Raw genomic sequence first — 24,433 nt, forward strand, 5'->3', positions numbered from 1 at the left:
GAAACTTCATCACTGAGAAGTTGTCTTCACTTCTCATTCTTCAGTTGAAAGAATTCGATTCTGCGAGTTGTAGATCTCATAATTGAAATATACACGCTGTGCGCTTGTTAAGGCTTCAGGTAAGACAGGAATAAGAAACATACTAACAACGATTCTTCTACAAAGAGCTGATATTGTAAGGTATGTGTTTTTTTCATTTTCTAATGTAAATCTTCAAAAAGGAATGGCAGGTTTTGTTATTATATTGCGCAAATTTATGATTGCTCCTCTGGAAGAGAAGTTTGAATTATTTCAATTGATTCATTTAAAATGTCAAAAAGTGCTTCAGATTTAAAACGTATTTCGCATGTAAACGTGGCATGTACAAATTTGAACGTGAGAATAGTTGCATGAAAACAAGAAAGTTCCTTCCTGTTTTGACAGTGGTATTCAAACCGATAGATGACAAACCATGGAAAAGAAATTCTGAAATTAAAGTTACCCTTCTTTTGATGAAAATTTGATCACCAGAAAGCGTCTGCTAAGTAAGGGTGGTCGAATGGGAACTTAACTGCTTTTAGTTTTTAACTGTGTTGGTTCAAAAGTAGGTTGACACGCGAAGTTAACGGGAATGACAGTTGGCAAATCTGAACAGTTTGGTTTGACACATTTTTCCTGTAATTCTTTATTTTTCGTTTTCGCGCTCACACGGTTGAAAGACAACGGCAGGGAGTTAAATTTTCTGCAGTTTGCCTTAAGCTTTTTCATTTCCCCCAATATTTCACTCCGATTCAGCTCTTATCTTTCCCCCAATATTTCACTCCGATTCAGCTCTTATCTTTCCGTGCTCCGAGACAGAAATTTCTTCGCGCGAATCATCGAGAGCTCACTCTTTGATGCTGACCAGGTGTTATTGCAGGCCCTATCACAAAAGAACAACAAATGCACTGAGCAACAGGGAATGCATAGGAATGCGTGACGTGCCCGTGGGTCCTAGCAAACAAACGAAATAATTTCCCTGATACATTTTGTTGCTTGGTTGATCTGATGGTATGCGGAGTAAACAAAAAGAACACGCACGCTCTGTAGTCTATACTGGATGCGGAATTCGCTTTACTGGCCAAGCATGTTGAGAAATAACTCGGTAGCAACAGGTCCGTAAATGAAAACTAGTACACGCTTCACGGAAATGTGCAAAGGACTGCGGTGTGTGTCGTTCGATCCAAGATGACCAACTTAAAGTTAATCATTCACTAATAGGAGGCATCAGCGAGTTTGTTAGGGAAGATGGAGAGAGATCTAAGGACTCTAAGAAGATCGAAGGTTTGTTACGCTTAAATACTTTGCCATCGTTAAACACTGATAAATAGAACATATGTATCCATTTGAATTACAAACTTCGTGTTCTTGGAATTCATTCCGTCTGGTAACATGGATGCTCTTCTATTCAACTGGAACTATTTTGATACGACATGGCTGTGATATCACAAATTCATTCTCAGGAATCGATAACAATTTCACCAATTTCAATTTAACTCGTCTAGTTAACTGTTATCACCCTCGAGATGTTGCGTAGGCGGTGAAATTAACACTCGCCTAATTTTGAACCAGTTTATAAACTTGAGTGATGTTGACGTTTACAGAAGGTCAGACTCGCAGTAAAAATTACCTGTTATATTCATGGGAGTCAATAGCTGTGTTGTCTGTGTTGACAACACAGGTGAACTCCACGGGATCTTAACCGACCGCAATTGCCCGCTGTTGACAATCTTATTTGATTGATTTGAGAATGAGTGACTCGTCAAACACTTAACTCAACTTTCTGATCGAATTGCGATAACGTTGTGGTTTTAATCATAAGGATTAATCTCTTTTTGTAGTAAACCGAACGGGTTTGTGAGCGTGCAAGGAAAGCAGAAAAAGATATGAATACAAAATTTGCATTTGTTAAGTTGGAAACTTGTATTGTACTTTTTAGTCCTAATTATCTACAGTTAATGAGTCGGTGCGAGATGAGATCTGATTTCAGTTCCTTTTCAACTTTTTCATGTATATTGAAGTTTACTTATTGTGCTGAATTCAATGTGCATCTATACTATTCTTAATAGACAATTATTTTAGTTGAAGTAAACAATTTTCAGGCGGTGATTATAGGTAATTACTCAAGAAGAACTAGTTCTTCTTTGCTCTAAACCCTCCTACACACGTGTGTTGACTTTAAGAAGTGGTGATCTGTTTATGTCAGAAAAACCAGCTCTGTGTACTTTGACATTAAACAATGTTTTGAGAGTAGGATGTAAAACACTTGTTTGTTACTTTGTGTATGTGTGATAGAAGTGTTCAAGTTATTGCAAAGGTACAAGTTGCATCCCTTCTTGTGGAGCTTTATATGTTCTTTTTAATCGCCTTGACTGTTTGTTAAAATTTCAGCTTATGAACTATTCAGAGTTTCGTGTAATGACCACAGCTCTTGAAAAGTACTACAAAGATGTAAAAATTGCAATTCTGACAGGAAAGAGAGATGCTAAAGATTTGGATTTGAGGTATACCTTTAGATGTAATGTGCCACCTTTATAAAGCATATATTTTGCCTCATTTAGAATATTATTGTCCGCTATTACTTGGAGTTGGTAGAGGTCTAGTTAAAAAACTAGAGGACACCAATAATTACATTCTTAGATATATTTTAGGGTGTGGAAAGTTGACACCATACAATCATTTATTAAATATGGCTGGTGAAAAAAGGCTAGAAGAAAATTCCAGGCCATAGTTTTGGTATATAAATGTATTCATAAAGAAACTCTAAGGTATATAGAATAATTTTTTTTAAGATTAAAATCTGTAATTATAATTTAAGAGGGTTGGGGACACTTTTAATGCTACCCAATTTCAATCTAGAACATAAGTCATTCCATTTTTGGCAGCAAAACTTTGGAATTTGTTACCAATGTATGTTAGAAATGTCAAGGATATTTTTACTTTTAAATGTCTTTTAAAGAAGCAAGTTTTTAGTTAGATTTAAGAATGGTAACTTTAAACTATTTCTTTCTTTTCAACGTTTTTCATTCCATGCATGTTTTAATGAGTTTTTATCACTCCTAGATGTAGAGTGGGTAAATAAAGTATTGTTACTGTTGTTATTGTTGTTGTATACATACCTATGAATGGACAATTTATCCAAGCCAGTTAATTTGTGTAAACTTAACTGATAATTTGTTCCAGGCAAACTATTGTAATTCTTGAACGAAATGATTAATGAATACAAATTAACTTAGTTTCAAATCACCTCGCCCTGAAGTCCATTTGAACTTACAACATTTGCATGATATTTTTTATGTTACCTAAATATTCCCTTTCAGGCCCTATTTATATGATGAAGGAGATCCATATGATAAACCCTTTTATGGAACATTGTTGAAGATGCTCTCTGAGGTGGCAACGTAAGTTTGATGTGTTGGTACATATTTGATCTTAGAAGAGAGCTGTGCAGCTTGGTCGTAGAGCATAAATATGGATTTATTAAAAACAAATGTGGTAGTGTCTCCAACTAGAATCCCTTCTGCCCTCTTCTAACAACCTTTATTCTGTATAATTTACAGTGTTCATTTTTCTACATGAATTGAAACCTTGTCCTGATTCATTATGTTGCACTGCCAGAAAATGCATTAAACCCTTGTGCTTTCTTTCCCTCCTCAAATTAATTTCTGGGTTACAGATTATCAACAGGAAACTCTGAGTGAGAGAGTATCCAGCTTTTTGATACACATAGAGCTGAAATTGTGTCTTACCATCACTTAGTGCTTGCTGTACAGGCTAGCTTTGGCTCAAGTACAGATGAAGTACATACATTCCCCATAAACAGTGTTAAAACGGAAAAGTCTCTGGGTTCATTGCTGTTTTTAACTGTTAAAACTTGTAGGTCAAAGTATTTTGAGAAGCAACATGAGGATTTGTTGAAGATTTACAAGTGGTACAAGGCAAACAAGAAGTTGATTACATCACCACCTGTATGTTAAAATCTTATGTATTTCTTTGACTTTTTTGTGGAAAATGTTTTATATTATATGTTGATAGAGAATAAAAGCAGTTGCACTCTATCCCCTCTACTCCTTCATGAGTATATATCAATGTTAGTTATGCTCTTTGTCAGACAACAGCAGAGGAGAGATAAGTTTTTGAGATGAGGTTGGCTCAAGGAGAGGATAGAGGGACAAGTATTGACTCCCAATGTTGTGGTAGCTGTTTACAAGAAATGGAAGGTTCATGGAGTACAGGTCATATGTTCAGTTATAGCTGAATTTTTATTGAATTTTTTTGTCTTAATTAAAACCAGAAAGTTCCAATTCCAAACCCTGAGAAGAGTGACAGGAATTCTGATGGTCAGGACAGCTTGGATGAAGATGATGAGGAGGAAGAACTGAAGGCACTCACCAAGATTCCTAAACTACATCTGAGACCAAAAACAGCACCTTCAGTTGAGAGCCGAATGGGAGCTAGATATGTGACTTGGAATGAGGCCCAACAGCAGAAAGGTCCTAAAAGACCTTCATCAGGCTCAAAACTACTGAAACATCATAGGGACTTTGGGAGTAAGGTTAGGGAAAGATTACTTTTGTCTGTCACTTTACAGAGTATAGGTTATATTTCTGTGGGGCAGTAGCTAAGTTGTTGTCTTTAACCTTTTTCACATAGCCCTGAGATCTTGGTCTAAAGTGTTCAAGTTATTGGCACATTTCAAAAATTAAATGATGTGTTAGAGCAGGATGTTGACAGCAGATAATTAAATTTTTAAGAATTTGCAGGATTCCCTTACAAGAAGCCTTCATATCATTCCTTACGGACCACACCCAAGTGATAGCTCTTATTTAGAACATGGTTATGTGCCTGGTGGATATTTGTTAAGGCCCGGTACTGCACCACCCATGCTCAGGAATAATAAGGTTTGTTAACTCTTTGGTCAGTAAATACCATAAATGAGATGATAGCTCCAGGTAAATTAATTTCATGTCTTGTTCATGGTAGTTATTACTGGAACATTTATAATTCATTATAAAAATTTTTTAATTCTACTGGTACTTTATGTTTTCTGACTGCACATTGCCTGTTTGACAGGGCACCAAATAGTTTAGGGTAAGAAAAGTTACAAAGTCATTGGAAGTTATTGTTTAGCTCTTCATTGTAGTCTTTTTCCAAGTAAGAGTTACCCTTTGATTGAAAATAAGTGTAAAATGAACATCTATGGTCATTTTTTTATTTGCAGACAAAGGTAAATTCGGATATGCTCAAGTCATTCATCCTCAGACCAGCAAGCAGCAGTTCAGCCCCATACTCTTCACCGATGATTTCACCCCTGTCTTCACCAAGGGACTCTCCTGTTCCTTCAAGGTGTGAGCTGTCTTCAAATTATGAATTTCTATTTTCTAGAAATATATAGCTTATTATGACAAGGGGTCAAATGTACATTACCAAGTTGTTTCTTGTGCCAATTGCCAATTATTTTCCCACTCAAGGTCAATCTCTTTCCTTATTGAAATACCTACCTAGACACTTCACTTATGTGTTTATCTTTGTAGAACCAAGTCTCCTTTGACAGCACATTACACTCCTGACATTGTTAAAGAACCGTCTGTAAAATTAACTTCTGGTATTGTGAGAGACAGAAGTAATTATCCAGCTATAGAGGAGGCAGAAATGAACAGTGAAGACAAGACGAACAGTAATAACGAGAAGACTTCTCCTCCTGTTAATTGTTCAGAAAAGGATGTCATACCGAAAAATTCTACTCCCATGCAATTGGAAGAAATTCTAGAACATCAGAAAAAGGAGGAGAAATTATTAGAGGAGCAGCACGAGTTACTACAGAAAAAACTCTTACATGACTATGATAATTACATCAAAGACTTGGGTGCTGCCCAAGAGAAACAAGTTGATTTAGAAATTGTCAATGGAGATTTGAGTGTGAAGAAACGATCTACACCACAAGAGGAAAGAAAAACTATGAAACCCACTCCTGTTGGAACTTATGACCTATCTGAACCTGAAATAATACCTAGTTATTCCATTATGTACTCTGGATCAAGTACAGGTACGCTGGGAGGGGTAGGTGGGTTGGGGCTGTGATGACTCAGCATGTCTGTAGAGAGAAAAAACAGAAACATTTCGTGCCACACAAGGCAAGAGGGGCTTGAGTTTAGTGTCTGCCTCAGATTTTGGGTTCTTCAGGTTTCTAGGATTTTCACAGACGCGAATTAGTTTGACCTCCCCCAAGGTGACCATGTGACATGTATGGAATTGCTAAGTGGAGAAAGATTTATTTCAAAGTGGTTTCTTTTATTCCTTCTGATTACATAACATTCAACCATGAATAATCTTGTTTAGCAGTTTTAGGTTGAAATTAATTTTCCTTTGGTTCCATTAAAAAAGCACCCTGGGGATGTTTTAAGTGACGTCAAATATTTATTTTTTGACCGGACAAAACTTTATTGATAGGGACAACTGTTGTAAGCGCTTGCGTGTAAGTTGAATTTCTTACGGTTTCTGTTCATCTTCACTTTCGTAGCCAGTAACCAAAGTGGACATACATCAGAAAATAGCCATCAGTGGAGCAGTAGAAGTGCAGTCAGACATCTCAGACATGCCACAGTACCTCCACACAACAAGTATGCTCCTCAAATTAATTCTCTTTCTAGATCTCCAAAGAAAGAACTTTGAATCAGTTTTTTTTCTTCTAGAGCCACTCTGCCAATGCTACCCAACTTCTCAGCAAACATACCAAGTATTCTAACAAATTTTTTCTCTGTTACCTTTCAGCGCACAGGAAGTAATCAAAGTAGATGCAGTCCTTGGAATGGTCACACCTATAGGGATGCAGATGGAGTACGACCGGGAGAGGGTGAGTACATTTGCCTTTCGGTGTTTTTGTCTTATAAGTTGTGGAACTTAATTCTTTTATCCTTCAAATGCACACGTTCAATTGTAGGTGAATGGCCAAAAATTATCATCATGTCCTCTGCAGCCAGCCAAAGTGGTTTCTGTGGAAGGTTCTACAAAATCTTCTGCCCATACCTCGGTTGATGGAGACTTTTTGGCCGCTCCTGTCCCCAACGGTAATAACCATTCTAAAGTGGAGGACGGGCATAATAACCCTTTGCAAACCGCATGTGAACAGGAAACATTATCTCCGGAGAATTCGTTCACCTCATTGGGGTGAGGTTTGTTCCTTTGTGTGTTAAAGTATTGGTGAAAATTTTATAAAAATTATGGACACACATTTTACTCTTTTTACCGAGAAGGCGCATGTTTTATGGTGGCGATTGCCTGTTCGAGCCGGTCAATTGGTAAAACGGAAGGAAATAGCGTAGTAACATAGTCGGGTTAAAGTACGCGACCCGACCCAAACCGCTCTCTTTTTTTTATTTACGGCATGAGTTAAACACGACAGAAGAGTAAAATGTCTCTTCATCGGTAAATAACAGTTTAGACCAGCCAATCACAAGGCGGGCTGCGACAATAGAACATGTTCTGCGGACACAATGTTAGTTTTACTTTGTTCGACGAAATTATCTCGAAAACGTAAAGGGGGTGCAATATTAGTGATGTTCTGACAATTGATTTGGAGCGAAAGTCATTTGAGATATCAGATCACTGATAACGTTTCCTTTACAGAATAATCTTAATTCGATAACTGTATAGAAAAGCGAACCTCAGGAATTTAGCGAATGACACTTTGTTTACACAAGCATATGTATGAATTAATTTTTTCATTATAAGACTTTTTCACGCTTTCACAAGATTCTAATTATCAAACCTATCCTACTCCTAAGATGGAAAACATACCAGTATCACTGAACACTTTATCTGTTTATAAATTGCCGTGGGTTGAGCCGTGTACAGTTCATAATAAGCGACCTGTATCCTGTCCTTGTCAGAGATTCGATATTTGTGATACATCGACCAGGTAAACTACGTGCTAGCTCGTTACAGTGTTTTTCCCAATCGGATTGTTTGGTATGTGTGATATGTTTGCCGTGATTTTTACAGCGTTACTCTACCGTCGTGGTCTTGTTCAACTGAAGCAAGGAAAGGTTTATTTTTACCGAGTATTGCAAGCTCACATTCCGAAAAACTCCATCGTGAACTTCAGAGGTAAAGTGTTTGATCGAAGGATAGGCGCAGTTCATTTTTTGTGTATTGTTTGTGAAGCGACATTCTATGGGTTTGAATGAAATAGCGTCTTACATCTGTATGTAAAAAAGCGAAAAAGTCGTTGGAGATTAGAAACCCTGTGTGGTGGCAACCAATTATCGCCAGTGTTTTCATGGACATAACTACGTACGTGCCCTGAACTCGAGTGTTTAGTGCATGTTACAACTAACCAACATTAAGGTCACAAATACTTCACAGTCATATTTAGCCATTGTCTCTCATCAAAGTAACTCAACTTTTTACATTGTGTTCTGTCCAGTAACTCTGTGAATTTCATTTTCGTTGCAGCGAATTTTTTACAGTAAGTAAAGGGTCGGCTCTTTCTTTGGTTTCGTCAGTTGCTGGCGCTCTACGCTATATCCCGAGGTTTTATGCAATTAAACAGTTAACAGCTAGGTGATTGTTGTATCCATTTGGAGGAATGATTCACCGCCCACATGAATCACAATTTCATTTCTGCGGGGTACTTAACATGAGCTTTCCATTATTGCCATTTCACCATGGTGCTTTTGCCTTTTAACAGACCGGCGTCGGACACATCAGATAACAGATCCATTGAACTCAAATATAAGGAACCGGAGCTGATTCCCGAGAGGACCCCAAGAGATTACACTGTACACTTCCCTCAGGAAAAGTCTCCAGAATCAATAACGATAAAGAGCTACAGGACTTCAGGACCAGTCGTACCGGATTCTATCAGATATCAGTAAGTCTTACTGACAGCCTTTATCACGGGATCAAAATCGAAATTCTCTGAGGTGCTCTCAGTACCCATATGTTTCGTCTTTAAAGAGAATGTGCAGTTGATTGGCTTGTATACATTTTCCCCTTATACTCGATGGCTGGTTGGATTAAAATACTTGAACCTTTCTAGTCAATTTTTGTGAGAGACACTTTTGTTGAACTGATCAGGAAATAGTTACCGGCTTGTGTGATCTACAGTTTGAACTATGCGGGGAGTTTTTGCATATTCGAGGACTTATATTGTATCGAAACATTTAACTTTCGGCGGTGTTAGTTCATGAAGTTCCAACAATTTTTCAGGATTTCGTAGAAACATTTATTAACAGTCTTCTTAAGGTCCATTGTGCTCAAGTGCGGCACGAAAGTGAGATTTACGTTGGAAAATGGTACAGATCTTTTAGTTATTACCTGAGGCAGGATGTTCGGAACAAAACACAATAAACTTGTGATCTTCTGTCGCTTTCTTCTTTGTAGATGGACCGACGATGGATTTGGTAACAGAACATACCTCAAGAAGCTTAAGTAAGCGCAAATATTCAACAACTACTAGTCACAACAGTATCATTTTTTCATTCCATGATATAGTTTGCGTAATAACCCCTCGATGACTCTGACTTGTTATTCGGTAGGGGACCGACATCTCCGCGCAGTTCCAGAAAGAAACTTCAACAGCCGACCAATCAGGTGACAATGCCCACCGGTAGCCGCTCATTGGACAAACGAACTCTGGCCTCCCTTGTGGTAGTCAGACATCTTGGTGACGCAGATAGAAGAAACATGTAAGAATGTTTTACCCTCGATAATTTCTGCGAAAAAAATTTTTTTTGTCTCACGATGATCTGATATTTTAACACCTTTTTTTACATCCTTGCAGTGATTGCATATCAGGGCCACAGGGAGGAAAGCTTATTTTGGGTCCGGCGGGCACCGAATCCGATAACATGGATTACGCCTACAATCTGGAGTACCTCTCTTTCTGTCAGCCTGTGGGCCCCAGGCTCGGTAAGTTAAGGGCTAAACCAAGATCCTTTGAATGCATGAATTTATCCTTAGCACTAAAAAACTTTAACTGAGTTTTTAATGCTGGGTCCTTTTAACAGGCGAAAGTGAAAACCCGTCAACAGTAAACTGGTATTTACAAGGAGAGCATGGACTTTACCGCGAGACATTTAAGAGCCAAGCGGGACTAATTAGGTACGAGTAACAGCTCGTGTTTTAGCTGTGGAATGGTAATGCTAAACGCTTGTGTTCGTGATCTCACTTTACCGCCTGACATTTAAGAACCAAGCGGGACTGATTAGGTACGAGTAACAGCTCGTGTTTTAGCTGTGGAATGGTAATGCTAAACGCTTGTGTTCGTGATCTCACTTACGTACAATTCACTCACATACGCACGTAACTTACGCAAGTAGTTGGTATCGCATCACCAGCGCGATCAGGAGTACACGCTTCTTGATTTTCTCATAATCACCAATGCACAACCCCAGGCATTTGATTTTGTCAGCCTTTCATTCAGTTTATATTCGAAATATTCAAAATTGACTCCAGTTGCGATCTAGGTGAATGGCATGATGCTTCTTCAACATACTTCTCTGAGCCAAGGGGTTTCTCTTAATATATTTTTGTCTCGTTATTTTAGCGATGATCTGAAGTCTCGTCGTACTGATGTACGAATTCCTAAAGACAACTCCCTCATGGTTAAAGGCCGACATTTTGGTGCCGCAGATGAACCCAAACAAAAAGAAAAATCGACCTGGGAACCACAGGAGTTGTCATCACCGTCCACTATCAGCTTGGACAGCGGTCACAGCAGCGTTACCACGAAAAGTAAAGGTTCTAAATTTACTTAAGACTTTGTTATCCATTCCTGATAACAAATTAGGGATATTTCGATTATTAAGCAAACAATTACTGAATACCCCAACCCCGTACCTTTTGTTCCCTCTAGACACATTACGTCCCTCGTCACCAGTTCCTTCATCTCCACAAGCCCGTTCGTCTTCACCGGCCTCGACTTCACGTAAGGTGATCCCTATCCCCACAGCCAGTCGCTCGTCCAGACCATCCTCTGCCCGTAGCACGTGCAGTGCACATGGTGCGATAAACACTTCCAACTTTTCGGTGCGGGACTTTAAACACTTTTGTTGGGATGAAGAGGTAAGTCTGCTATCTATGACAGTACCATTGCAGAGTAACACTGTTCATGCCTTTTTTTAATACCCTTAGAAAGCCAATTTTGTTACGGTCATGATGTTTCAGCCAATTCGAGAAAAATGTTTCAGTGATTGTGTGTCGTTCATCCTAGAAAGTCGTCTAATCGAGAATTGTGATTGGTCCAAATTGAGTCCAATTCACTCTGTAATCAGACCAGTGATTAACAGAATGGAATGATCGTGAAGCGGGAGTTAAATTATGAACAGAGCTGGACAAGGCAAAATCCGGCCACTAATTAGTCCAAACCATAACAGAATTACAGAAACAAAGTTCCCTTCTGTTTGACAAATTCATGAAAATAACAAGATAATTTGGTTTTATCAAGTTAGTTCATAATATAAAAAGGTTTTAAATTTGACGTGTCGAGCGTTAGCTCTTCGCCATAGTGAAACGTAGTAGTTAACTTTTATCCACGAGAAATGAACACAGAAGTTTACATTGGAACGCGCGCAAATGACGAATATTATCTAATTATAATTGTATGACGTATAAGCTGTCTTACTGCACTGTCCAGTGACCTGTCCAGTGACATTCATGACGCATGCGCCATCCACTTACTGGTCAAGTTAAGCCGTTACTAGCCAATCACGTTCGATAATTTTTTTATAGTTTTGATTAACTGCGTTTTGTAAATTTTTCATCACAGTACTTGCTAATGGACGACTACATAAGGCAAAGAGAAGTCTGGGCCGCCGTTAATATTCAGCGGTTAGTGTTGCTTTAAACGAGATCTGAAACGTTAATCTTTACACCTAAACTCCTTTCATATGTTTTAATTCTTAAGAGGTGATCTATTTCTTTCTCCCAAGCAGCAAGTATATAACTTCAGCTATAAGAGTTTCTAGCAGTTTTGTATTGTTTTTGTTTTGTTTGACTATTCAACTATTATGACTTAGTGAAGTTGTGGCCTCCCTTAAATTCTTCCCTCTGATCCGGGGCTTTTTTTCCTTCAGTTTAACCGTATAATTGAACTTTCCTCATTATTATAAAACATTGCATGTGTCTTTTCTCTATGCCACAGGATATTCCGAGGTTTCATCGGAAGACAGTATGCAAAACAGCTGAGAGTAGCAGACATTGAGAGGCAGAGAAAGGCAGCGGTTATGCTACAAAGGTTGGTCAACAGACTTGTGTGACGATAACAGCAGCTCCATATGAAGCAGTAACTCTTTAAAATTTCTTTTGGAAACTTATATTTACCAAAACTTTTCATATAAATTTACCGACGAGGATTTGCTCAGAGTAATTTCATGTTTGAATTATTTTCTGAGAAATGACAAACGAAGGATCTCTGTTATTCGTCAGCGAGTGTAAATTCATTCTTAGAAAGGAAAGGGGTGGTTGTAGTCACAAGTTAAAGATGAACATTCCCTCGTGTGATATATGACGGTGTATACCAGACAGGTTGGTGTTAACTTGTAAATGTTTTAAATTTGCAGTAACTTTCGCGGATTTCTCGCCCGGAAAAAGGTAATGGAGCAGAAAATACAAGAATATAAACCAAGTTCACGTGACCTGGAATGGGCTCGAAAGTACAAACAGGATCTGAAAAAGAGGGAAGAGGCCAGAAAACAGAAGAATCAACATGCCATGTTTATGTGAGTCACACTTACTTTTGTATCTTGTGTTTGGGTCAGGTTTAGGGTTAGAGTTAGCAGGTCGCCGCATTCCGGCCTAGTTGTCCCACAATACCTCTCCCTGCAGTAAGGAGCGTATATTAGCGACCGCTCGTCTACTAATTAGGATAACGTTACCCGACTCTGTTCCTGAGAACAACTCAGTTCACTTGGTATATTGTGCATATTAATTATTTTGCAGGCAAAACAGAGAAGCTGACAAGCATGGGCAACAAATAAAACAAGTGCAGGCTCATCATCTTATTTTTGAGTAAGTAATGTTATTTCTTTCTTTTCTAATGATTATGTATAGAGCCACACCCTGCCTTTCAGTGAGCGTGGTAATATACCATGGAAGTTGATTTCAAGTGACTTTATTAAGTTGTCTGTTGTTCTTTTTTCCAAGCGTGTTCCATCCAACACCTGAGGGTCCAACTAAAGCCCAAAAGAAAGCTGCTGCTGTCACCATTCAAAGGTCACGTATCTTTGTGTTAACCCTAAGCAATTTAGTTAGAAAGGTTAAGGAACTATGTGTGTTCTCCTTTTGCTCCACCTTCAAACTACGTTTTTTTTTCATTGCGATACTTTGCTTGCCGTCTTTAGGTATTTCAGAGGCTGGTTTGTTCGTCGAATGCTTGAAAAATCAAAAGCAAAGGTAATTATAAGTAAAAACGTTACCAAATGGTTTTTATTCGTGATTTCTTTTTCAGGGTGGAAATCTCTTATTAAGCTCCCACGGTCTATATGTCACGATGAACATCTTTTACCAAAAAATACATCCTGGAGAGTTCTGACGAGTATCTCAGTTCTTATATTTCATTACTTTCTCGGAGAGAAAAGCAAAAAAGCTTCCATTCCATAGATACCTTTACATTCTACTAATTGGGTTTTTCTGCCCTAAAGGCCTTGAAACGGACCTTGTCTTTCAACAAGTTTATTAAAGGTTACCAGGAACTTCTCTTCAGGATTCAAAAGCGATGCGGTATAAAAGAACCAACAACTGCACTGGAGTTTAACGAACTGATGGAATATGTCGAGCGACTTAATAGTGAGTCTGTTATACTTACATTGTGGAAAAATCTCCTAGTTTTGGTCTTATTATATTTGTTATCAGTAAAGCAGATTCTAAATATGCTTGGCCTAAATCGAGCGGCAGTCTGGTCCTCGATAAGTTAAATTCGTTGGCCATATTATTAATTGTCAGTTAAACTAGTATTTATTAGAATTTTAGTTCTACATCGTTATCAGATTTTCCAATATAGCGATTTTAAATTTTTAGACACGATCAAATGTTGTTTTTTTCGTTTTCTAAAGCAAGTAATCAATTTTTTTCGAGACATTCTTTATTTTTATTATTTTTGCAGAGTACGAAGTAGCATTTGATAAATTTTCCACAAATGGTCTCTTGCAATACAACGACATCAAGGAGTTCTTCAAGTCTGTCGGCCATACTCCGTCCCAAAAGGAAATCGACGATGCTATTGGGCTTGTTACAAAAAGTAAGAGACCATTTCATGTAACGGGGGAGAAGGTTTACAGTAGATGATGTCAGATGTACTGGTAAACAGGTGTTATTGAAAATTCGGAATTACAACTGTTTGCCGTTGAGTCTTCTGATTATAAAGGAACTTATGTTACACTGCTAACAGTATAACACCTCTTTACGTCGCATGGGACTCTAACCTCAGCTTTTCTTGTTTCCCTCAGTGTCTGCCAAAGGTCGTGCTCTGACCAAAGCTGAAGCAGTAGAGGTATTATTTCAGATTTACGTTCCAAAAGGCACAAAAATGAAATTATCTGACGTTCGTAAATCTACTTGGCTAAATCCACTGGACGATGGAAGGGACGTTATGCAAATGTTGTCTAAAAAAGACTTGGAACAAACCAACCTATTGAAATGTTTGGAAGTTGTGGCTGGTGCAGGAAAGGAGAGCGATGAGATTCAGGACTTGCTTCGACCAGGATCAGCTGCGGCGAAACAAAACGACAAAAAACAACAAGGAAAGAAAAAATCAACGGCAAAAGCACCCCGCAAAGCTATCTTGGCCCAGTATCCCATGCGGCCGTCAACACCAACTACAAAATCTCCTAGGCCTCCATCGGCAAAAAAGCCCAGTAAAAGATGAAATTGGTAATAACCCTGTTAACCCACGTGAGGGCAGATTGACCAACACTTCAGACGTAAAGAAATAACATGAATATTACTAAGAATTTTTAACCCTCGGCAAGGCGTGGCGACGTTTCCCATGCTGGCAGTTCAGACAACTGCTTGTTCTGCCTTTCTCCTCGCTGTAACATGCGCTACGACGTCACAACCTGACTTTGGGACATCCAATTTTTCTCGATTTTTTTTCTTTTTTGCAAGACAATACTCTGTACCCTCTTTGTACTTTCGTGCTTAGCATAGGCGTAGCCTGAATATTATGATTGATAAATTACTATAGAATGAGAAGAACTGAAATATAAAGAAACTTTTTTGTCATTACACTCTTGTTGTTAAACAGCAAATTAAACTGAAACGATGAAAAATAAAGATAAATGAAAATATTACACTGACTTGGAACGACATATTTTTCAACTCTTTACTAGTCTTTTGAAAGCACAGGCATGGATCAAGGACGAAGGAAGAAGCCGAGAATGATCAAGAGTTTCTACCTCGACTTAACATATCCCATTTTGTTTTATCACATCTTTAGAGTGCCGTGACTATCGTAAAATGAAAACTTTTGAAACTTGGGTAACCTTTTAGAATCACGTTACTGTCTTGCACTTGAAAGTTATTCATGTTACGTTGGTTTACTTCTCCTTGTAATCTGTCTGGATTCTGTCACGATGGGCTTCTTTTCTGTCCAGTAGTCGGGTCATCTTCGAGAAAATTTTCGACCGCTGAGAAATTTTGGGAACAAATATAATTTCTGTTAATTTAGGACAAGATAGGATCAGTTCATTGTCTCTTGTTGAGGACAAGCGAAGAAAATTGTGTCAGAAGATATGAGGACGCAAAGAATTGATCCTCTTGTGCCTCCCCTCCCTCTCCACGTCCCATTCCCTACACTTTGTCACTTTGTTGTCACACAAATTCATGTAACCGCTCCTGGTACATTTGCCGCCAACACGTTCAGTTGCCCACTGAACGTGTTGTATCGTTACATTTTTCCAAACATGCCGAACATAAAGATATTTGGAGGGAATTCTCATCAATTACTGGCGAAATTGATTTCAGAACGGCTAGGGAATGAACTGGGGAAGTGTGTGTTGAAAAAATTCTCGAACAAGGAAACCAGGTGAGAGTGCGTTGCTACTGCCTTCCTTCGGTTTGTGATGTCGAAAGAGCTCAACTAGTTTACAAATGCAGCGTCGTGTTTTGTACCTTTTAACTTAAAAATCAAGAGTGATAATGGGGATAAAACGGAAACGAAGGTCAACTTTGGGAAAACTGAAAATTTCTCAGTAATGATCGTAAAATACATGAGGATATGGGAAAATCTTCCTGGTGCTGCTATCATACGAGTCTCGTGGTGAATTTCTTCGGTAAAGTTTGCTCAAAATACACAGTCTGCTGATTTAATTACCAACATTGCTTTTGGATTTCATGTTTCACTGGCGACAGTTAGACCTGTGGTGACTTGTCAGGGTTTGTTTCACGAACGGACTTATTTCCTACGAGCTAAATTATTAGCACGTGGTTACTCGTCTATCTGTCACAGTTCATCATACATGTTACCTGAATAGTCGTCAGCGTTGCTTGTACCTCAGAAAAGTTGGTTCTGATGTCGTCATTTCTCTTTTTTAGGGAAGTGATATACATACCAATTTCTACATAAGGGGAAAGTGTTATTTCAGTTTTCCTCTCCAGAGGGTAGAGTTTGTTTTTTGCTCGAAAATGAAGCGGCGGTAATGTTCATGCATTAAACACCATAAAGGAGTACCAGTGTTCTACCTGAACTAATCTCGGTTTTCATTAATCATAGAAGGTTATCAACATTGTTTGTTCAATAATGTAGTCAATTCTGATGTCATTTGCAGCATTTTGACTTCACGGCTGCTGACCGAGTTACTGTGTTTTATTGAACTTTCTCATTGTTCTGTAGTGTTGAAATTGGTGAATCAGTGCGAGGAGAGGATGTCTTTATAGTGCAAAGTGGTTGCGGTGATGTGAATGATAATTTAATGGAACTGTTGATCATGATCAATGCTTGTAAGATTGCTTCAGCCCAGCGAGTCACAGCTGTTATTCCATGCTTTCCATATGCAAGACAAGATAAGAAGGACAAGGTCAGTAGAAATCATGCTATTGATATCTAAAGGAAGTTTCATGCAAAACTTTGTAACCCTAAGCAATAACTTGGTCACAGGTTTAGTTCAAATGAAGACACACAGAGTAAACTTCCATTAACTGTATTTAGTACAACAAGCCCCTTAGTGCAGCATTAACAATTGTCTCAAAGGCCTGGGCTCAAAACATGTGGGCTGAGACAAAACTTCATTACAATCTGGAAGGCGTTTTTTAACTCATAAACTTAAATGGTCTTCACTCTCTCATTGCTGATGCTTAGAAATCTTTTGTTTATCATTCAGTATTGTCTGGAAATGTTGCTTAATGGTTTTTTTAAGGTGCTAAAACCAGTAACTTTCTGTCGTAGAGTCGTGCACCAATTTCAGCTAAACTGGTGGCAAACATGCTCTCAGTAGCTGGTGCAGATCATATTATTACCATGGATCTTCATGCTTCACAGATACAGGTATAAACAAGAATTAATGAATGTTGAAAAACTTACCACAATTATTTGAATTTTAATTACTCAAGGCATAATGAGTTCAGTTGAGATGATTATTGGACAATTTGTACTGAGTCCAAGGAGACTAGTTGGTATAGTATGTTGCCCAGGTGATTATCAGAGAAACTGCATTGTCTTTCATTTTACTTGTGTGCTTATAAAACATCAAGAACTTGTGTGACTGCCATTTTGGAAATGTTTCCTTTTGTAGTATTATCACTTGGTGCAAGTGAGGAAAGGGAGACATAATTTGGGTGTGCACATTCCTGTTATTATTTAAGCAATTGTATAAATACCTATTGCAGACTGAGATACCCTTATGTGTATTTCAGGTTCATTGAATTTCTGATTGGAGGTAGAAACTGAGTTTATAATATGAAGCGAGAAAATAATGGTTGTTAAGTGAAAAGTGTTAGTATTTTTAGTTTAAAAAAGGGAAGTATTTCAATTCTTACTTGCCACGAATTAATTACCAACAACGATATTAATGATTTAATTTAGTTAACCCTTTAACTCCCATGAGTGACTAAGAGAGAATTCCTTCCTACTATATCTAGACAATACTATGCAGACAAGTGATGAGAATAAAGAAAGATATCAATTATGGGATTACTAATTGATCTGACACCAAATTCTCCAAGTCAACATAATGAGGATTGTTTGGCAGACAGTTAGGGAGTTAAAGGGTTAAACTGATCTAGCAGTGAAAGTGGAGCCAGTTTATTTTCCATGGATTAGTTTGGTAAGTTATTTATGATACAGGTCTTCTCTTCATTCCAGGGTTTCTTTGATATACCAGTAGACAATTTGTATGCCGAGCCTGCAGTGTTAAGGTGGATCAGAGAACACATTACTGAGTGGGAACGAGCAGTTATTGTTTCGCCTGATGCTGGAGGAGCTAAAAGGTCTGAACTGCACAGACACGAGGCTACAAACTCAACTTGTATCATTGCAGTAGTTCCCTGGCTATAGACTCTTATATTCTTTCTTTTTGTCAATGCCTAATCTCAAACAATGCACAACACCTTGGTCAACCTTTGGACTGATGCAGTTAACATAGGTATCTTCTGTGTACATGGAGACCATTTGTAAGTTGGTATGGGTATGATGGTAGTAAATGCTCTTTATCAATGTAGAATTTAAAATGGTTGGTGTTTTTGCTCACTCAAATGCATTTCCTGTGGGAAAGCCAGTGAAGGTGCCCTTGATCAAGCAATCTAGCTTTCAATTAGAATGCAATGAAACCCAATTTAATTATTCAGCAATGGTATTTCTTGACTTCTTTTGTTGTTTCAGAGTTACATCCATAGCTGATCATTTGAATGTTGGCTTTGCCTTGATTCATAAGGAGGTAAGGTTTGTAGAAAACAGCATGATGCGATTTAGTTGGTTTTTAATGCAGTTGGAAGTGTAATATCATTTCATTACATTCCTCAGTATCAAAAGCTGCCCCCCCCCCCTTATGACTATAGTTCTCTTTGCAGTTTAAGAGTTTACCATGTGTTGTGCCACACCTATTCGCACATTATTGGTCCAATACAACAAGTAATTATTCTAATGTTATCAGCTCAGATGATAGATGAATGTGCTGTTATTTTGTTGGTTTTTCATTTTCCAAAAAGTAGTCACTCAGTTACACTGGGAAATAAAATTAAACAATCACAGGACAACTCATTTCAGACTGAAACATGAAATCCATCTCAGACTGGCCTCCTTGGGAACATGTGATTTTCCTCCCACAGAAAAATAAACTCTTGTCTGTTTGAATGAAAATTGTTAATTTTGCATCTGTTTGTAGTGTAGAAGATCATCTCTAATTACTTTTTATTTGTTGCTAATCAGCGAAAAGTTGCCAATGAAGTGGCCAGTATGGTTCTTGTTGGAGATGTTAAAGATCGTACAGCAATACTAGTTGATGACATGGCAGATACCTGCGGAACACTAACACTTGCAGCTCAGAAGTAAGTTCTCCACCACAAATTGCAAATGGACCAATGTCCTAAGAACTTCTTGATCACTTGTTGATGTATTCTTTTCATCAAACGTTTTTAATGTCACCTTTACCAAGTTAATAATGTTCAGTGGAGAGGAGTAAGAGGGAAGGGAGTTTGAAAGTAGTGGAGCTGCTATCCTTTGTATTCCCTCTCCTCTTTCTCACTCATCCCAACAAAATGAGAACTTGGAACATATTTTTTTTTATTATTATGTTGGTGGATTTCTCAAGCGCTCACCCGTTCCTTTTGTTATTCCACCAGACTGAGAGATGCTGGTGCTGCCAAAGTTTATGCTATACTGACACATGGAATCTTCTCTGGTCCTGCTCTGCGGAGAATTGAGGAAAGTGATCTGGAAGCTGTTGTAGTCACAAATACCATCCCACAAGAAAGCAAAATGGAAAATTGTGCAAAGATCAAGGTAAGAAATCTCCCATCCCCTTGATCCCTAAGAGTTACTAGCATCCAATTTCTCCATATATTATCACCCCTGAATCACACGTTTAGGTTGGAGAATAAAGAAAATGATTACCAACTGAAGAAGCTCTTGATTGTTGAACAAATTATCCTTGTCAGAACCTGGAAAATGTGCATACTGATGTTGGGGTGCAAAGGGTTCACTTACAGATTAGTGGAGAGGTGACTGAACTCACATATGACTGGTGTTCATGAAAGTTCTGTCAATTGATCAGTTTTTCCAGTTGATAAGTGGATCAGGCTTAACACTGTACAACTTTTACTACTGATAGAATGATCAACACTGCAAGAAAAATCCTTCAGAAGGGTAATCTGTATCAGCAATGCATTTCATTTTGATTTTCCTTGTTTTAATTATTTTAATTCCCTATCTTTCTGTTTTGTCCTAGTGCATTGATATTTCCATGATCCTTGCCGAGGCTATTCGCAGAACACACAATGGTGAATCAGTCTCTTACCTGTTCACTAATGTTCCCCTTTGAAAGACATAAATATGTGTACAGGGAGTTTGGGTTATTTGAGTATTTAATAAGAGTTAACAGATTATATTTGTTATGGTCAGAATAGCAATTCATACGCGTTGACCAGGTAACAGTCCTCTGAGCTTTGACTGATGTGGCCACCTAGGCAAGTAGGAAAAATGTAGTCAACTACAAGTTATAATAAAATTATGTAACAAGCTATAGCATTGTTATGTCATAGCAGTTATGGTCTGAAGTTTAAGTGAGATAACCATTTGCTCAATCGTTCCCACGTGCTTCTGTCACCTTGAGTACCCAAGTGGTAAGCCTTGACATGTCAAGTAAACTTCCAAAACTCATCGCTGGCCATTTGTGCCATGGTGCTTGTTTCAAAGAAAAGGTTGTAGTTACTTGTCTTATACACCATATACAAATTCTGTCAGCGCCTGATCAGTTCACTAGCCTGGCTAGCATAGTTTAGCAAAGGATTCACCCGGCTCCAATTTCCAGGATCAATCCTAAGTCGTTTTAAAATTTTAGAATCCCCGAGTTTTGCAACAAAAAACAATTCTTGCCTCTCTAGTAAATTGATTTTAGTTCAATTACATGCTATTAGTAGCTTATACGACAAATGATCGACAAGTTTATCACGGTTTTGTTTATTCAGTCGATTTTTCTAGTTTTTACCGGGGACAAATTTTGTCGGCGGTCCATCTGAGGATTTGTCAACCTCGCCCAAATTTTTTCAAGTCGCGACAAACCATCCGCACTTGTAAAATGTTGGTGATGACAAAAAAAATTTTCTAAATAAACAAGTGTTTCGCTTGTGCGGAGAGACCCTAACAGTGATAATTACTAGCTGATGTGAATTTAACATCTGTTTCACCTGCCTGAAGTGTAAAGACGTGGATAGCAGTCATTTTTCAACTTTACTATCATCATTTCCCTAACTATTCTATTGCTCAAGTAAGTCCTTTTTTTTTTCAAAACCAAACTTCTCTTCAATATTTTAAAGCTCAAGTTTGATCAGATCACAACAGAATTGTTCTCTAATTTATATAGAAAAAGTCCTTAATGTACTTTAAACTACATGATATGAAAAGTAATTTTCTTTATGCGCTATCTCAGATGCCACGATCGATGCATCTCGATTGTCAACTCTGGACATTGCAGAGCATAGGTAAAAAAATGACGAAGAATAGATCCAGTTTATAACTTGGTTATCTTTTCTTATGTATGGCGTTTACTGTCCATATTGACATCTACTAACAAAATTCTTTTGACAACTTTCATTTTACTATCATCCATGGTTACTCTGTCATAAGAATATGTAAGTTAAAGGCATGCCATAAGGTAACGCTTCCTACTACGAGCGTGCTCTTCCGTTTGTCCTTTTAACCTGTATATTTCCTTTCTTGCATCTTTTGGGCACTCTAATAATGAGAAAAATGAAAAAATTATCAGCAGAATTCTCAGCTGACCTAAGCCAAATTTTCAGGCGTTTAGCACCAGTCAAGAGTAGGTGATAATGCTACTTACTTTTATGGCAGTGAGGTCCAAAATATCCTGTACCGTAGCAATCACAGCGGTAGGAAGACTGACCCATCAGTTGGACACAATACCCATTGTTCTTACATGGATCATCTTTACATGGATCCTCTGAATAATAAGAATTTAAAAATTTGTTGTTATCGTTACATTGCTTGGGAGCATTCGACGCAATCCTTCCTATGGAGCAATTAATCATTTGACGCATTCCTTCTCGTGGAACACGTAATCATTTGACGCATTCCTTCCCATGGAACACTTTGTTGTGTCAGTCTTGGATGGCACTTACCCCTAACCTCGGTTCGTGTTTAGTTTTGGAAATATCTAAGGGGTTTTTCGCTGGTCTGTTACCGGAAGTAAAGTAACCAATCTTGTTACCAACCTAACTGAAGCGCATTATCTGCCAAACAGCTTTCCAGTGTTGAGTAATTAAAGGGATTGTTACAACACAACGCCTGATCACAGCGGCAGAGCCCGTCGACCACGTAACATCCCTGATGCGTAACGGGGCACTTTAGAGATCGTATACAGGTCAGCTTTGGGGCTGCATGGAATTCTGGAACTGCAAGGTATAACTTAATTTTGAAAAATAATCCTTCTCAAAGGAAAAAAAAAAGTGTGAACAGACTGGGTAAAGTCTTACTCCAGTGGGTCTACTTTTGCCCTCCTTCCCTCCCTCCCACATACCTGCGATATGAACAGATGGTTATGTTGTCTGAAACTTCAAAGTTATTGGGTGTAGTGTTACATTCTAGAATCTCTTTGCCTAAAACATTACGAACAGGGTGAACACAGTGTAAACACAAAAGCATCGATCCCTCGCGAAGTTTTTAAAATTATCATTAAACTGTTGAACTAATCCATCGAAAGGGGAGTGATCCCTTATTAAAGTGATATTTTTTCTGCGGTCAGAATGAATTTTGGCATTTCTCTGCGGCGTTATCCAGGATGAATGTTTGTCATTTGGTAAGGAAATGTTCATTCTATCATAGATAAACACAAAGTTAAGGTGAAACAACACCTACCCTCTACATAAAGATAGTTTTTTGTAAGGTGATCCGGCCTCTGTTTAACGCCAACAGATTTGTATTACAAGCATTTTAGCTTTTCATCTAAATCCATCCTTCCTAATCGTAAGCTCAAGTACTAAACGTTAAACTTTTGTATACAGGACCGAGAAATCAAACTTACCTAAGCACAAAAGGACACAAACACTCACAAAAGTCTTCATACTTAGTAGGATCCCACAGAATGAAGGTTCGGCTCTGAAAGTGCTGGGGAAGGACTGCGAGACGCAAATGAGGGGTAAAATGAAGATTTCGGATTTTTAACCTTCTGGCACAGAAGCAAAATAAACTGCAGTCAGACCACTGGTTTGTCATCAATTGGATGTAAGCCAATCAAACGTGACAATAACAGGATCCTGTCAATCATTATGTCAAGGTAAGATCAGTAACAACTACTCAGCCCTCTTATTGAAAGCACTTATCCCGGTAAAGTGCAAAAACTGGCATTATTTCTGTCTTTCAATAACTACCGGTACGTTAGCGGAACATCTGACTTAGGATGAGATCAGTCCTGCAGGAGATTTCTAAAACACAACAATAGTAATCATTAACATGCCGGAACCAAACCTGGTGTGTGCGGGAAATACACATGTTCGCCTGGGTTTTTAAGTCGTACTGTACAGGTTCTACGTATCTGTACATTTTAGAAAAGAAGAATATTGACTAGTTCATCAGACAATTGATACCCAGAAGCTCTTAGAAGGAATTTGAGGTCAAAAGTTGGCTCTAAAGATGAGATTTTAACGTGATTAATGCCTTAAGTTTGGTCACTATACTATTGTTCATTGCTGTATCAGTGTCCTGCTGACCGACCTGCTGACCTCACTAACAGAAATAGAAATTGGTAAACTTCCAAGGTATTGAAAAATTGAATGGTCGCTGTGTACGGAAACAAAAATACTTTAACTGAAGGAATGCGAGACAGGATGTCTTGCTGATAAGTGAAAAGACAAGTCCGAAAAAGTGTAAGTGGCTATCGGTGAGTTAACTGATATCTTTCATTGAGTCTTGAAACGCGCATGCAATCCTATTGAGTGCTTTGTTTTATCTCGTCGCACGTTTTCAGCTTCGTTTAATAGCACGTGAAGTTATGTTCAGGTAAAGGAAATATCGAATTTACTCAAAAGATGAACCTGCGTGATGGCATGATACTTCGATGTTATTTCCGATTCCTTTTGACTCTCGTTTGTCTTTTTTGTCATTATTGTTGTTTTTTTCTCTGGTTATTCTGTTCCCTTTGTGTTACGGCTGACTTCCACAAACCTGTTCATTTTCTGTATTTGCCAAACCGTGCCAATTGTTTTTCACACTGCGAAGTGTTCTGAACTTTGAGTGAATTGGACAACCCCG

At 38.3% G+C, this 24,433-nt stretch overlaps 3 protein-coding genes across 9 annotated transcripts; 2 read left to right on the forward strand and 1 right to left on the reverse strand.

Annotated features, from left to right (window-relative positions):
• The first annotated feature begins 663 nt into the window (after nt 1-663).
• On the forward strand, nt 664-15,308 carry LOC113676830 (uncharacterized). 7 transcript variants are annotated; one of them, XM_089192708.1, is made up of 28 exons: nt 664-1,302; nt 2,410-2,522; nt 3,339-3,419; nt 3,899-3,986; nt 4,313-4,573; nt 4,773-4,919; nt 5,240-5,364; nt 5,553-6,064; nt 6,539-6,638; nt 6,790-6,871; nt 6,959-7,185; nt 8,020-8,124; nt 8,708-8,890; nt 9,403-9,450; nt 9,558-9,707; nt 9,803-9,930; nt 10,029-10,122; nt 10,568-10,761; nt 10,877-11,085; nt 11,789-11,850; nt 12,164-12,256; nt 12,582-12,740; nt 12,961-13,029; nt 13,165-13,233; nt 13,362-13,413; nt 13,662-13,806; nt 14,123-14,257; nt 14,466-15,308. In XM_089192708.1, exons 1-28 carry the CDS (start codon nt 1,267-1,269, stop codon nt 14,882-14,884), a joined length of 4,086 nt encoding a protein of 1,361 aa, XP_089048834.1. In that variant the 5' UTR covers nt 664-1,266; the 3' UTR covers nt 14,885-15,308. The 7 variants fall into 7 exon arrangements, with proteins under 7 accessions (XP_089048834.1, XP_089048835.1, XP_089048837.1 ...); XM_089192709.1 differs by having other exon boundaries at nt 10,568-10,755; XM_089192710.1 differs by having other exon boundaries at nt 899-1,302; nt 4,782-4,919.
• Nucleotides 15,309-15,835: 527 nt separating this feature from the next.
• Nucleotides 15,836-20,690, forward strand: LOC113676822 (ribose-phosphate pyrophosphokinase 2). The gene is made up of 8 exons (XM_027193541.2): nt 15,836-16,042; nt 16,850-17,033; nt 17,402-17,500; nt 18,317-18,441; nt 18,833-18,887; nt 19,379-19,497; nt 19,792-19,951; nt 20,397-20,690. Exons 1-8 carry the CDS (start codon nt 15,921-15,923, stop codon nt 20,487-20,489), a joined length of 957 nt encoding a protein of 318 aa, XP_027049342.1. The 5' UTR covers nt 15,836-15,920; the 3' UTR covers nt 20,490-20,690.
• Nucleotides 20,691-21,111: 421 nt separating this feature from the next.
• LOC113676824 (uncharacterized) lies at nt 21,112-23,771 on the reverse strand. The gene is made up of 4 exons (XM_027193543.2): nt 23,208-23,771; nt 22,399-22,578; nt 22,008-22,127; nt 21,112-21,901 (listed from the first exon to the last, which is right to left on the reverse strand). Exons 1-4 carry the CDS (start codon nt 23,245-23,247, stop codon nt 21,804-21,806), a joined length of 438 nt encoding a protein of 145 aa, XP_027049344.2. The 5' UTR covers nt 23,248-23,771; the 3' UTR covers nt 21,112-21,803.
• Nucleotides 23,772-24,433: the final 662 nt, after the last annotated feature.

Source organism: Pocillopora damicornis, chromosome 13 (assembly GCF_964200805.1).
Source record: "Pocillopora damicornis chromosome 13, jaPocDami1.2, whole genome shotgun sequence".
Lineage (NCBI taxonomy): Eukaryota > Metazoa > Cnidaria > Anthozoa > Scleractinia > Pocilloporidae > Pocillopora > Pocillopora damicornis.